The 12828-nt window shown below is 44.9% G+C and overlaps 1 protein-coding gene across 3 annotated transcripts; it reads right to left on the bottom strand.

Annotated features, from left to right (window-relative positions):
• Positions 1-166: 166 nt before the first annotated feature.
• On the bottom strand, positions 167-11636 carry NOLC1 (nucleolar and coiled-body phosphoprotein 1). 3 transcript variants are annotated; one of them, XM_065671763.1, is made up of 14 exons: positions 11490-11636; positions 11346-11401; positions 11091-11212; positions 9820-9932; positions 8876-9017; positions 8376-8479; positions 7684-7834; positions 6654-6794; positions 6162-6251; positions 4691-4837; positions 3886-4461; positions 3064-3176; positions 2604-2684; positions 167-2321 (listed from the first exon to the last, which is right to left on the bottom strand). In XM_065671763.1, the coding sequence occupies exons 1-14, from the start codon at positions 11610-11612 to the stop codon at positions 2163-2165; spliced, it is 2118 nt and encodes a 705-aa protein (XP_065527835.1). In that variant the 5' UTR covers positions 11613-11636; the 3' UTR covers positions 167-2162. The 3 variants fall into 3 exon arrangements, with proteins under 3 accessions (XP_065527835.1, XP_065527836.1, XP_065527837.1); XM_065671764.1 differs by having other exon boundaries at positions 11502-11636; XM_065671765.1 differs by lacking the exon at positions 6654-6794.
• Positions 11637-12828: the final 1192 nt, after the last annotated feature.

The raw sequence follows: 12828 nt of genomic DNA, 5'->3' as shown, positions 1-12828 counted from the left end.
ACAGCCAGCTGCACAGGCCACCTTGCACTTCTGAAAGCCTGCTATATGCACAAAAGCATAAAACTAGGCAGACAGTAAGTTGTAGACAGATGGAGAGACCATGCTACAATACCTCAGCCTTTTTCCCACCTGCTGTTGCACGCCTTTAACTACCAGATCACTCAGATTACAAAAGCATCAATCTTTATTTTTCTGACACATTAAAATTCTTCGACTTAAAATACCCCCAAAACAGAGAAGTTTTTTAAAAGTTTAAGAGTTCTAAATGTAAGTTCTGATAAAGAGAGCAAATGACAAATCACAAGCAAGATGATGTTCAGATTCCCAGACAGAAAGTACATCTTCCGCCTTCCCTTGGCCTCTGATCCTTAATTTCTTGTAATAACTGTGGCCTCCTAGACCCCTCTGTGCTGTAGCCTAGAATTCAGGCACCAAACTGATTGTGCAAGCCAGAGAAGTCCTGAAAAATGTTCACTGGAACAAGCTGCAGCTCATGTATATGGGGGTGGCTCATCAAGACTCATCTAACCCTCAATTAGGTGACACTGCTTTGCACACAAACGTAGCTTCCTGTAACAACAGGGCTCTCCTCATTGTCACTCTCTGGGGAGGGAATGGAAACATGGAAATCAGGCTCTGCGTAACTTCGCTCGGTGGGCGGCAGTTTCATGAGATGGGGTAGCAGTTCTCACAGCCCTTGACCCTGGCTTCCCAAACATGCACTACCACTGTTCAATTCATACTGGCTGTGGGCTCAGCAGACTGCTCCACCACTAAAATTAACCCTAACAGGGTTAATTACCTAACAGGGGAAAAAATGTAGTTGTAGGAACCATTTTCTACAGATGCAAACTGCACCAGAAATAAGGAGGCAGTCACACAACTAGGGGGAAAGCAAGCCCTCCTCTCAACAGCAGTAAGCCATTATATTATCTTAAGTTGCTCATGGCACCTGTTTAGGCTGCAAACTGTTGAACTTGTTTGAGGCTCCTCGTATCAAACATGCACATGTTCAAACCTTATAGCACCAGTCTTTATTTGCCCCAGTGGTATGGGGAAATGCAATTTACTTTGAGGGATTTAACAGATGGAAAACAGCTCAAAAGAGCAAGTGATCCAACCAGAAATTTAAGGCATTAATGATACATTCATCTTGAATCCTAACAAGCTGCACAGCACACTGCTGGAAGTAAGCATAAACTGGCATGTTTTATGTTCAGAAAAAACAAGGAGTAATGCCACACTGCAGTCAGAGCCTTTGAAACAAAAATATGGAAAAAAAGCAAAGCTGGGTAGAAAAGGCAGCTTTATCTTCTCTGCCTTCTTACCCACTCCCACCAAGCCAAATGTCGCAGTCTCTGCAGTCAAGAGTTTCTGCACATCTCCACTCCCCAGCTACATTCCCAAAGTGTCATCAAGGAGTGCCACAGCAGTACTATAGACCTTAGTCTTCCTAACAATAGCCCACAACTTCCAACTGCAAGCAACAGTTACTCAGCTACTAAGGTGTATTTATACTCTGCTTCTCTAAGTACTCGTTAGTGGCCTCAACAGGAGTGTAAGGAAAAGGAAGGTCGGAATTTATTGCAAGGTGAAACCATTAAAGAAGGAAACGGAATAGAGAAACCCTGTCACACTACAACTGTGAACTTGAAATGTCATGTGGGGTAGGGATTACAGCCAGGCTTCAAATCAGTTGTTGCTTTTACAGTAACTAATCAAAAGCAAGTTACAATACTTGCCATTTCACAGGTATCCCAGTTAAACTGGCTGAAAAAGGGGGAGGTTAAGATGCAGAAGAATTACTTCCTTTTTTTTCTACTAGATTGGCAGGAAATTGGAAAAAAAAAATCATAAAAAAAAAAAAAATCACTGCCAGCCTTTTAAAATAAGACCACAGAAAATTTAAGTCTTGGAGAGCCACCCTAGTGGTGTCAATAACACCAGCTCAAGGATGGTTTCAAATTAGGGGCTTAAACCAGAATTAGAAACAAAAGGGGGAAACAGCCAACCATTCTCCCACATCCCTGCACTGGAGCTGCCTGACCCACAAAGGGCATGGGGAGGTAGCATTCCAGGCAGGCTTGACATCCATAATGTTCACATGCCCACCCAGGCCATTCTGGTGAGCAGATGGTTTATGAATTCCAAAGGAAACGTTCTTAGTCACTTTCAAACTTGACAGAATTGATTTGGGTTGATATAGTGCCCCCACGGTAGCTGCCTCGTTTTTTCTTTGTCTTCTCATGGCGGAAAGACTTGCCTTTAGTGAATTTGAGGATATTGTTAGCCTTCTCACCCCAGTCACCAGCTGCTCCTTTCTGTGAGAGTTGAAGGGGGAGAGGAAAAAGAAATTCAGGTCACTACCCAAAAGAGGCAAGGCAATGCTCTGCACTTAACCATACCCAGGCACACTCCGCTACATTAACACTGGAGCTGGTACCACTCTCCCATGCACCTCCTGCCAGTGCTCACACACTTCTTAACAGCACCTCCTGGTGGAAAAAATTTCCACCAAAAAAGCTCCCCACAAGCACACCAAGGCTGCTCTGCCAGTATTTGCTGGGTCAGGCATTACCATAGTGGGCACTACCTAACTCTACCTTTGCTTCAAATGAGTTATCAGCAACACGGGCATCCACCTCAATTTCTTCTTCCCTTACGCGGCGGAATGGAGAGGCTGGCTGTTAAAGAGAAAGAAAACGAGATAGAGTATAGAGCATACACACACAACATTCACTTAGTGACAACCTCAACCCTGCAAACATAGAGTCCTGCTCATGTCACCTTAATCTTTCTCAGGTTTATAATTCTTTTCCTTCTTCAGATCAGGTGGCTCAGGGATGCTCCTGTGCAAGCACATCCAATCAACCTTTGCCACAATACTACTATGCACACACATGCACTCCCTAGGGTTCTCCAGACAAGGTTCAAGTGCTTGAAGGAGCAAAACTACAATTAAAGCTGTGGGACCAACCTCCCCCACAAAGCCCCAAACATGCCTACTAGTTCAGGAGGCAAAGATGCCTCTGGCTGCAGTCACCACAGTCCATGCTCACTCACCCGCTTCACCTTGGGAACTGTGTGCGGTGTTTTGGCTTTGATCTTTGCCTTTTTACTGTGTGGTGTCTCTGGCTCCTGAACATCTTCCCTCTTTTGTTTCTTCCCGACTGTGCCTGTTAGACGTACAGTAGCAAAACTTCAAAGAGGGTAACTGCAGTATTGGGAAAGGTAATGGCATCTCTCCCCCAGAATGCAAACCCAATTTTAACATAAGTGTGAGTGAGAATCAGTCCCTGCATTATCTCACCCAGAAAACAGACTGCTACAACAGACACTAATAGCCATTCTGGGTCAGCAAGGACTTTGCTGTCCTAGCCTAACAGAGACAGATAATTTTGTGGAATAGGGTACCTCTATATTTAAGATTTAGTGCACTTTAAGTTCTGTTTCTTAAAATTTACTAGTTCTTGAAGCCTTACAGTATGCACTTGCACAAATCATTAGTGCATTCAAAGTTGTTTTTCTCCTGGAGGAAAAAAGATTGAGGTTGTGCACTGGGACATCATCCATCATCAACACAATGTCCTCCAGCACTCTGCCTTGCTGTCAGTAACAGTCACTAACATATGCATCCACATATGGCAACTGACAACTGTACAGAAGTGTACCTAACTTTACCATAAATCCTACTGCCAGCAGATATGCAGTAGAGACAAAAAGGATCACATCAAATGACAAACAAGGCATTCCTTCTCAGTACTACACCAGATGGCATAATCTAATAGCACATAGAGACTAGACTCAGTATTGTTTAGGAAAGATTCTCATTCATGTTCAGCTCAGTAACGATACCTAACCCACTTCCCAGACTGCAGGTAATACCTCCATTGACTTTTCTAGTCTCTTCCTCAGAGCTGCTTTCGCTGCTGCTACTGCTGCCATCAGCTGGCTTAGACTTCACATTGTTTGCTGCTGGTGTGGATGCTTTTGCCTTCTCTGTGGAGACAACAGTCTTAGAATTGCTCTGGGGCCCTTTTGCTGCCTTTTTTGGCTTCTCATCCTCTTCACTGGAACTATCAGATGAGCTGCTACTACTAGAAGCAGCTGCCTTCTTCCCCACAGTTGCTTTTGCTGCCCCTGTAGATTTGGTGGCTGGTTTCACTGTAGATTTGGTGGCTGGTTTCACTGCTGGCTTCTTTTCTTCTTCACTGCTTGAGCTATCAGTGTCAGAACTGTCTCCTTTGGAAGCTGGGGTAGAAGGTTTGGACACTGGCTTACCCACTTTGCCAGCTAATTTAGCTGGAGTGGCTTTCTTTGCATCCTCAGAGCTGCTGGAGCTGCTATCTGAATCAGAGCTACTTTGTGTTTTCTTTGTGGCAGCCTGTGACTTCTTCGTTGCAGGGGTTGCTGCTTTAGTTGTGGGCTTCACAGGGGCCTTCTTGTCAGAGCTATCAGAATCTAGAATGGAAAGAAAAAGAAAAAATAATCAAGGCCAAGCCCCATTCCTTGAGCATAAAGCTAACATACAGATTCAATGTTGATACACAGTGCACTTCATCAGCTGCTTGAAACAATACTGCCACGAGTATTCCTCTCCAACTGCACTCTCATACCCTGCTTAGAAACACGGAGGTCTGAGCAAGCACTACATGCATCTGGAAATTCTCCTTTTCTCCTACCCAAATACCTGAGCTGTCTGAGGAGGAACTGGAGTCTTTCTTCGCTTGTCCAGGCTTGACAGCTACTTTCGCTAGTTTTGAAGTACTCTTCAGCACAGGTTGTTTAGCTGGGAGTTTATTCCCTACCTTCTTCTTGTCATCCTCAGAGCTAGAATCTAAACACAAACACAAAAAGAATGCTCTTTAAGTTACTGAACTTCTGGTGCAAGTATAGAGCTCATGGGAAGTGAAAATCAAAAGGGGCTGTGGCCCAAGGGATGAGCCACTAGGTAACTGGCAGTAAGCAGCATTTGATGAACATCTGGATGGTCAGGAGACAGCATTCATCTTTCCAGGTATCTTCTTTGTTGGGAAGCAGTGGAAACACGCAGTTTTAAGTTTTTCACTACTGTGTACAAAAGGAAGCACATATTTGGAGAATAAGGTCAAACAGGTACAGAAGAAGGGACTGTAGAAAGTACAGGTATCACGAGGAACAAACTCAGGGAGAAGAAACCAAGAAAAGAAGCTCTGTGGTAAAGATCAAAGAACAGGCAACAAACAAGGAGATAAAACTGACAAAGCAGGGAAACTGATGCAGCAATAGTGCAGTATCTCACTTAAGCTTTCTACTTCCTGTATTAAATATGTTTAGCAGCAGTCTGAGGATGGACTGGAGACTCCTGCATACAAATACGCCTTTATATTGTGTGTCACAGCAATCTGGAATGCTAAGGCTGATCTATTCTGACATTTATGAACACTAAAAACAGTAATGAAAACCTTGTATGGTTTTGAAAAACTAAGTGACAAAACCAGAAAACACGTAACTGCTGCCGCTTGGTGAAGCACTAGAATATGGGAAGACACCCATTCTAATGCTAGCTTTCTGCAGACAGACAGGCTGCTGCCACCTACAGTCCCTGCTGTGGCACTAGCGACGTTGAGATACACAACTGAAGCACCCTGAACTTGGAGGCGAGATGTAGTACATACAGAACTTGTATGGGAAATACAGCAGTACAAAGTTAAACCTGATAAACAGAAGATACAAAGCACATTGTTCCCATTTCTGGAGTCACATTAGGAGAAGGCATCTTTTGAGTCTATTTTGAACTTGGTATGGCAATGACATTTTTCATTTCAGAAACTTCTCCCAAACAATGGGACAACAGAAACCAAAAATCTTGAAAACTCAGATCGTCAAAAAATATAACCATTAACCTTCTTGGAGAAACCTGATACACGATGCCCCACCCTTTCAATCTAGCAATATACAGACCTTCCTACACTTGCCAATTGGTCTCATAATGGTGTCTCATGGTCAGGCTTCAGTTTGCATAGCACACTGCTGTTCTCCAACTTCACATTTTTGTTAGATATGGAGACTGTGAAGCTTTGGAGCTTCTATACTAAGGATCTTAGTAGGTACACCGCTATACAGCAACCTGGCCAATAAAACCATTAACACGAAACCCCCAAAACTATGTCTTGAATTACCTGAGTCACTGTCAGAACTGGATTCAGCCTTCTTGGTAGTCACAGCTTTTTTCTGTGAGACAGGTGTTGTTTTAGCTGCTACTGCTTTGCCTGCAAAGGTAAGCTCAAAATTAAAACATTAAACCTTTGTCCAAAGATCCAAATTTTTCCAGATGCTCCATCCTCAGTGCACCAGTCATTCAGTCAGCACACTGGAAGTCAAGCAAGGACCTGGCCAGCTGCAGTAACAGGCCTGGATTATTCCTGCTAAACTAGATCCTGATGACTTTTCAAACCAACATGTGCAAAGTACTCCAACCTGCACACAGTTTGGATCCACAGATTGTATCCAGTGTTGTTTGGGATGCCTTCAAATTACTCAAAAGTTTCCAAAGAAGCAAATGGCAACATAGACTAAAGTCAAATTGCTTTTTCAAGGAAACCAAGACATTGTCAAAACATTGTCTGCACCATGTAGTACTTCCTCTGCAGAGTCCTGTCCTTACAACATACCTGCTCCACCCTTTGGGGTCACCTGCTCTGCCTCATCACTACTGTCTGAAGAGTCACTGCTCTCAGCCTTTTTCACAGGAGCCTTGGCAAGACCTTTCTTGGTCTGTGTAGCCTGAGGAGGTGGTACTGCACTGTATGGACCTATGAAGATAGACACAGCATAATATGAGTAGCACATGAGAGATTTGTTGTAGTGAGAATAAAGCACTTCTGCTATTTGGCTCCATTTATTCATTATTTATTTGAAAGGTTAGACACAGTCTACTGCTACCTCCTGCCTCTACTGTGAACTTAACTCTCCTCTTGGCGTTCACTGACCCAGCCATCTCCGCAGAAGTTTTCTCTGCACTTTTATGAGAATGGGAGTTTGTGTTGCCAAAGCTTTTCAAAAACCCCAACAAACAGAGATATCAATTGTTGACTGTTTTCCTTTACTGCCTTCTCAAATCCTCTAGTTAAGAGACCAGACTCAGTTTCAGTGCTTGATCCTCCACACAGATCAGCTCTCTACTGGAATCTTAAAAGCACTATATTGAAGAGGCCCATTTAGCCCACCAGTTGGATTGCAACTGAGTAGCCATGGATACTTCACACACACAAAAAAAAGCCCCACCAAAGAAACCACCAAAAAATCCCACAACCACAAACTCTCGAAACCTTAAAAATGCTTAAATTGCTTCAGCTGCAGAATAACAAAACCACTGGCAAATTACTTCCCAAATCCTAGCAGTCAGGAAACCTGCAAGAATGTACTTAAAGGCTACCTGCATTGAAGACATGCAAATCAAGCAGCGTCTGTCATAATCTCTCTCACACCCCATCCCTTGCTGAGGGAGGAGCTGAATTGTAAGCTTAGCCCCAACAGCACACATGGAGAGAGCTACTGTATTTCTGGTTCATGGTACCACCACCATCTGGAACCTTGTGTGCAGCAATACTTGCCTGTGCCCTGCACGTGCTTCTCTCAGGACAGTGGGACTAGCAGAAAGCATCCTCCTCCCACGTAGCAGCAACAGTATTTAGTACTTACCAGACTTTGGCTTTTGTTTTGCAGGTGGCTTTTCATCATCTGAACTGTCAGATGAGTCCTCACTACTGGAACTTTCTTTGGCACGTTTTTTTTTTCCTGGACACGCTTGAGTGGCTGCAGGTTCTGGCAGAGGCGATTTCTTGGGAATAGCCTTATCACAGGAAGAAATAAATTCACATTAAATAATAAGTTACAGAAGTCTTGTGGGAAGAGCGGGATTCGGACCTTGTTTAACTCTACATCTCATGTTAGACAACAAATTTTGAAGACAAAGTGAGAAAGATTAATGAAAGTTATTAAATACAACTCTGATTATTTTTGTGTTGCAGAAAACATTTTTAAACTCCCTAGTGGAAAAATCAAAATTACCAATAGCTAAGCACAAAAGACATGCAAAAGTGAACATATAATAAAGACGACAATATGGTTATGACAGTGATATATTTTCCTGTAAAAGGAAGGAGCAGAGGAAGTGGTAAGGAGGTATTAGGGAAGACAGCAAATGCACAAAGAGGTGCTAGAATACATAATCCCACTGTATAAGGGAGAAGGTACAAGAATCACAAACGCTGCGCTCAGCATCTGTGTCATCTGTGCCTTTGTCTACGTATTTTGCAGGCCCTGCGGGACAGATAAACCCAGTCTTACTAGACTTCTACAGTGTTCACAAAGCTTTTGACAGCCTAATTTACCTTTTTTGGTGCAGTTTCTTCCTCATCAGAATCTTCACTACTACTGCTACTGCTTGCTGCTTTTCCATTGACCACCTTGGTGGTTGCCTGGGCAGCTTTACTTCCTTTTGAGATAAGCAAAAAAGTGACATTAGAAAAAACGCTACAGTAGATAAGGGGTAATTATACTCAGCATAAAGTATCACAGAGAGAAACAAATCACAGGAAGCCAATAGGGCAGATTAAGACTACTGCAAAGCCATTGTTTTAACCTAGTGCAAGCTTAGAGAAAGCACTGTTACTGATTACAGCTACTTATGCAAACAATGCAGCATCTGGGTCCAGATGTTTTATTTGCAGTCAGTTCTACTCCTATTCCACACGGAATGCAGGTGGCAATGTCAGCAGATTTTCAGACTGCTGTTAATACATGTGCCTTTGCATGTAGCTACAGTCCACATCACTCTTGCCCTGGCTTTTTTGGTTTTGCACTTTGACTCATGATACACAATAAGCCATACCTGATTTAGGTGCTGCTGGTTTTGGTGGCTGTTTCTTTGGTGCTTCTTCATCTGAGCTACTTGAGTCAGAGCTGGAACTCTCTGCTTTCTTCTGAGGCGGGATTTTGGTACCAGCTGGCTTCACCACAGGTTTTGCACTTTTCTAAACATCAAGAGGGAAAGATTATTAGCCCTTGTAGCCACGAAATAATGAAAAAGAGGCTAATAAGTGGAGCACATGTACAGATAATATAAACATCTGTCTTTGAAAGAGATTTTGACTTGGAAATGCCACTCTGCCTAATGACCAGGGCCTGAAAATCTCTGGATAACAATTCTACTCTTGAAAACCTCCCAGCAGCCCATGGGAGGCTTCCTTTGCACCTCAGACTCCAGCTCTGTTCTCCTTCCATAAATGGGGCAGCTCTGGGGCTGGCACTGTTCTCTTCCTTCCTCCAGACCACACTCATTTGAAGACAGAAAACACTGACTGGGCAACTCTGGATGGTCTCCTCTAGCATACACTGGCACCTTTCTTCCCACCCCCATGCTTCTCAAGACCTTGACTGCAGCAAGAAAAAGAAAACAGAAGATCTGCTTTTTATATATGCGCCCATATGGAAAAAAAAAGGTAAAAACTTTTTTTAGTGACTGTAAGTAAATCTTTCTCCCAGAAAAAAAAAAAAAAAAAGAAAAAAAAGTAAGCCCTGGCAGTCTGAGGATAAAAGCACGGAGCAGGATATGAATCAAAGTGGGTGCTGGACATTAAATCATCTTCCACAGCACCAGTTCAAATGGCACACCATCCAGTACAGAAATGTCTTCTTAGGTTGTACCTGCAGCAGCCTAGGCACTTCACAGTTCAAGAAAAGTGAGCCCAGTTTCAGAGAGATCTCTGCTGGTCAAATTTGCTGTTATCCATCATTGTCAAGTGTGCATGAAAGAGGCTGGAAAGAAAAGCTGACCTTTGTTGACTTCTCTTCCTCTGAGTCTGAATCATCACTGGAGTCCTCACTGCTGCTCTCTGCCTTCTTGGCTGGAGGAACTGCTTTTGCCTTGGTCACACCTGCTGCTTTAGCTACAAGTAAGGGAAAGCACACATTGATACTACGTTAATTCACAACTTTCATGCACCCATATCCTGCACTAGTGTGTATCAGGGCAAAAGGATATGTTAAGATAATTAAACCATGAATGAAGTTCGTAACAGTGACTTGGTTTCTTCAAGTTTTAGCCAAATCTACTCCCTTCTGGTTACTGACTGCTTTTATTAACACGGGACCAAAGAAATCATTTTGCCTCAAGTGAAGTGTACACTGTGATTTAGGCAAGGTACAAGAACAACTCCAGATAAAAAGGGAAAAATACGGCTCACCACGTAAGAAAGTGCAGTGGAAGGCCATATTTTTTGATAACACTAGGACACAGGCTTGCGAGAAAGGAGGGCAGTAACCTCAACACAAGCAGCAGGTGGGATACTCAGCATTTCTCTGGAAGTAAAAGACATCACTACCCTGTATCAAACAGGTCACAGTAACCACCAAGACAAAAAAGCCTGATAAATCTCAGCCATACAGGAATTTTGTAAAATTATGCACATTTAAATAGATGTGAAAGCACTTAAAAAGCCTGAACTGGTTTTCCTACAATAGCAAGATACGTAATCATCCTTTAAAGCTCTCAGTGAAACTGAGAATCCCTGGAAAACAGCATGGGGTGAGGTGGGTGGAAGATCATGAGGAGAGTACCATTCCAACCTACAGACACTCAAAAGAGTTTTGCTCAATATTTAAATCAACACATGATTTGAACATGCTGAAGCAAGTTGGAGTAACCCTGTCAAGACATCCTATTAGTGAGTGTTGGGAAGCAGAATCTCAATATAGACAAGGTAATAAAAATGTTACTTTTATGGAACTTGCAAAACTCAATACAGCCCAATGCCTCCACCAGTCTCAGCCAAAACGGAAGAACTGAATGGCTAAAACTTCCTAGCACACACAAACCCTGACATGCTTATATTAAAATCGGACACAAAGATATCCCTCAGCTAAGATGAATGTACCTCACATCTCTTGCACATCTTTTGCCTGTGATAAATCAGTCAATGAAAACCTAGTCCTTGATAGCCCTTGAAGCACCTCAGATCAGCTGCTCAAGCTGAGCTCTATACCCATGTGAGGAGCCAACGCCAAACACAACCCTGACTTGCCCTAAGGCTTCTCACAAACCCCACCTGGTTTCTTGGCTGGGGGCTTCTTATCCTCCTCGCTGGAGCTGTCGTCGCTGCTGGAGGACGGCTTCCTCTTCGCCTGGGAGCCGTTGGGAACCAGCTTTCTCTTCCTGGCAGCCGGAGACCTACAGTGAGTAAACCCGAGGGCCGGACAGAGGTTGGCGTCAGTGCGAGCCCGGCAGCGTGGCAGAGCATGCCCGCGCCCTTTAACCCCCCCACCCCGGTAAGCTTGGCCCCGGCCGCCGCAGGGGCACTTACTTCAGCCAGTAACTATAGATGTCCAGGAGGGAGGCTGCGTTGGGGTCTTGCTCCTTCTAAACCAAGAGAGGAGACGCGTCAGTCGGTCGGCCACTGGGCCGCGCCACGCTCCGCTCCCCTCCCCTCCCTTCCCCTCAGCCTCACCCCGCCGCTCACCGCCGCCGCCTCCTTAGCGAAGGCGCGCGCGGCGCCGTCGAAGCGGTTCTCGCGCAGGAAGGCGAGCACGAACGGGAAGAGGTCGCTGGGCACCGCGCGGCACTCCGCCATGCTGCCCGCCGGCACGTGCCCTCCGCGCGCGCGCGCAGCGCTACGTGCGTGCGTAAGTACGTACGTACGTACTGGAGGGCGCTGGCGCGCCCCTCCGGCTCCGCCTTCCCCGCCATATTGGTGGGGCTGTGACGGGGGTGGTACGGTGGAGATGGAAGCGCTGGGCAGGCTGGCGGCGCGGGTGGGAAGGGCTCGCAGGGAGTTAGGTTCTGTTCGGTGGCTGTGCCCGCGTCTGCCTGAAGGCATCAGCCAGGGCGGGAAGGCCGCTTGTGGTGCGGAGGCAGGCTTAGGGACCGCCGCGGAGAGGAGGCGGTAGGAACCCGGGACATCCTTGCAATGAAGCTTGCAATGTGCATATGGCATTGGAAGAGGGAACGCTCCACTCCACTTAAACCCCTTCCCCCATCAGTCTGCTCTTGGCTGTAATCCATTTTAAATGTGGTCACAGAACGGAGAACGGTAGGCAGCAGAAGGAGCAAGGATGCTGCGTGGAGGATAACAAACCAGTAGCTGCGGACCGTCTCAGTCCTGGTAGTGGCTTCGCCGATAGAGTGCAGTACTATGTAGCTTGAACACGGCGGGTAGAGCTAAGTGTTGATAAGATCGATCAGCAGTCCTAGGAAGGGTGAGCTATGAACTATGTTTCACGTGAGGTATCAAAGTGAAAGTACAGAGAAAGAGTTAGGGTAGAAGTAATGTTGAGGTCTAAAGGGTCTGTCTGTAAGGTGAAGCTGGAGAGAAGATTAGGAATAAAATTAGTTACAACATAGGTTTGAATAGCATCAAGAAAGTAAGGCTAGAGAGAAGACTTAAAACAGTCACACCTATTAATTAGGGTAAGCATGTACTGGACGTCCAGGCTTGGGCTTAAATGGAGCTCCTGAGCCTATGGACAAAGGGTGGGTGTTGGAGCCCCAGGTGAGGCTGATCAGGACCCTGATAAGGAGATATCATTCAGCTGTTGTATATTGCTGTAGCTTTAAGTTAGTCTCCAGTGCAGTTTTTTCTTCTGTGAAATTGAGCAGTTGCTCTGATGGATGCGATGCTCTGTTCCTGCCTTTATGATGGGGCTTTAATTTTTTTTTTCTTGTTCCCTTCAATTGAGTGTACTATGAATCCTGCTGAGTGTAAAAGAAGAGAGTCACGCTTAAAATCCTGAGTTAGGGCTGCCAAGGTTAAGCAAGCAGCAGTAGTAGTAATGCAAGTAGGTAGGTAG

The sequence above is a fragment of the Lathamus discolor genome, chromosome 3 (genome assembly GCF_037157495.1).
Source record: "Lathamus discolor isolate bLatDis1 chromosome 3, bLatDis1.hap1, whole genome shotgun sequence".
NCBI classification, from domain to species: domain Eukaryota; kingdom Metazoa; phylum Chordata; class Aves; order Psittaciformes; family Psittacidae; genus Lathamus; species Lathamus discolor.
The sequence above is the reverse complement of the archived record's forward strand: the minus strand, read 5'-3'. Positions and strand labels throughout refer to the sequence as shown.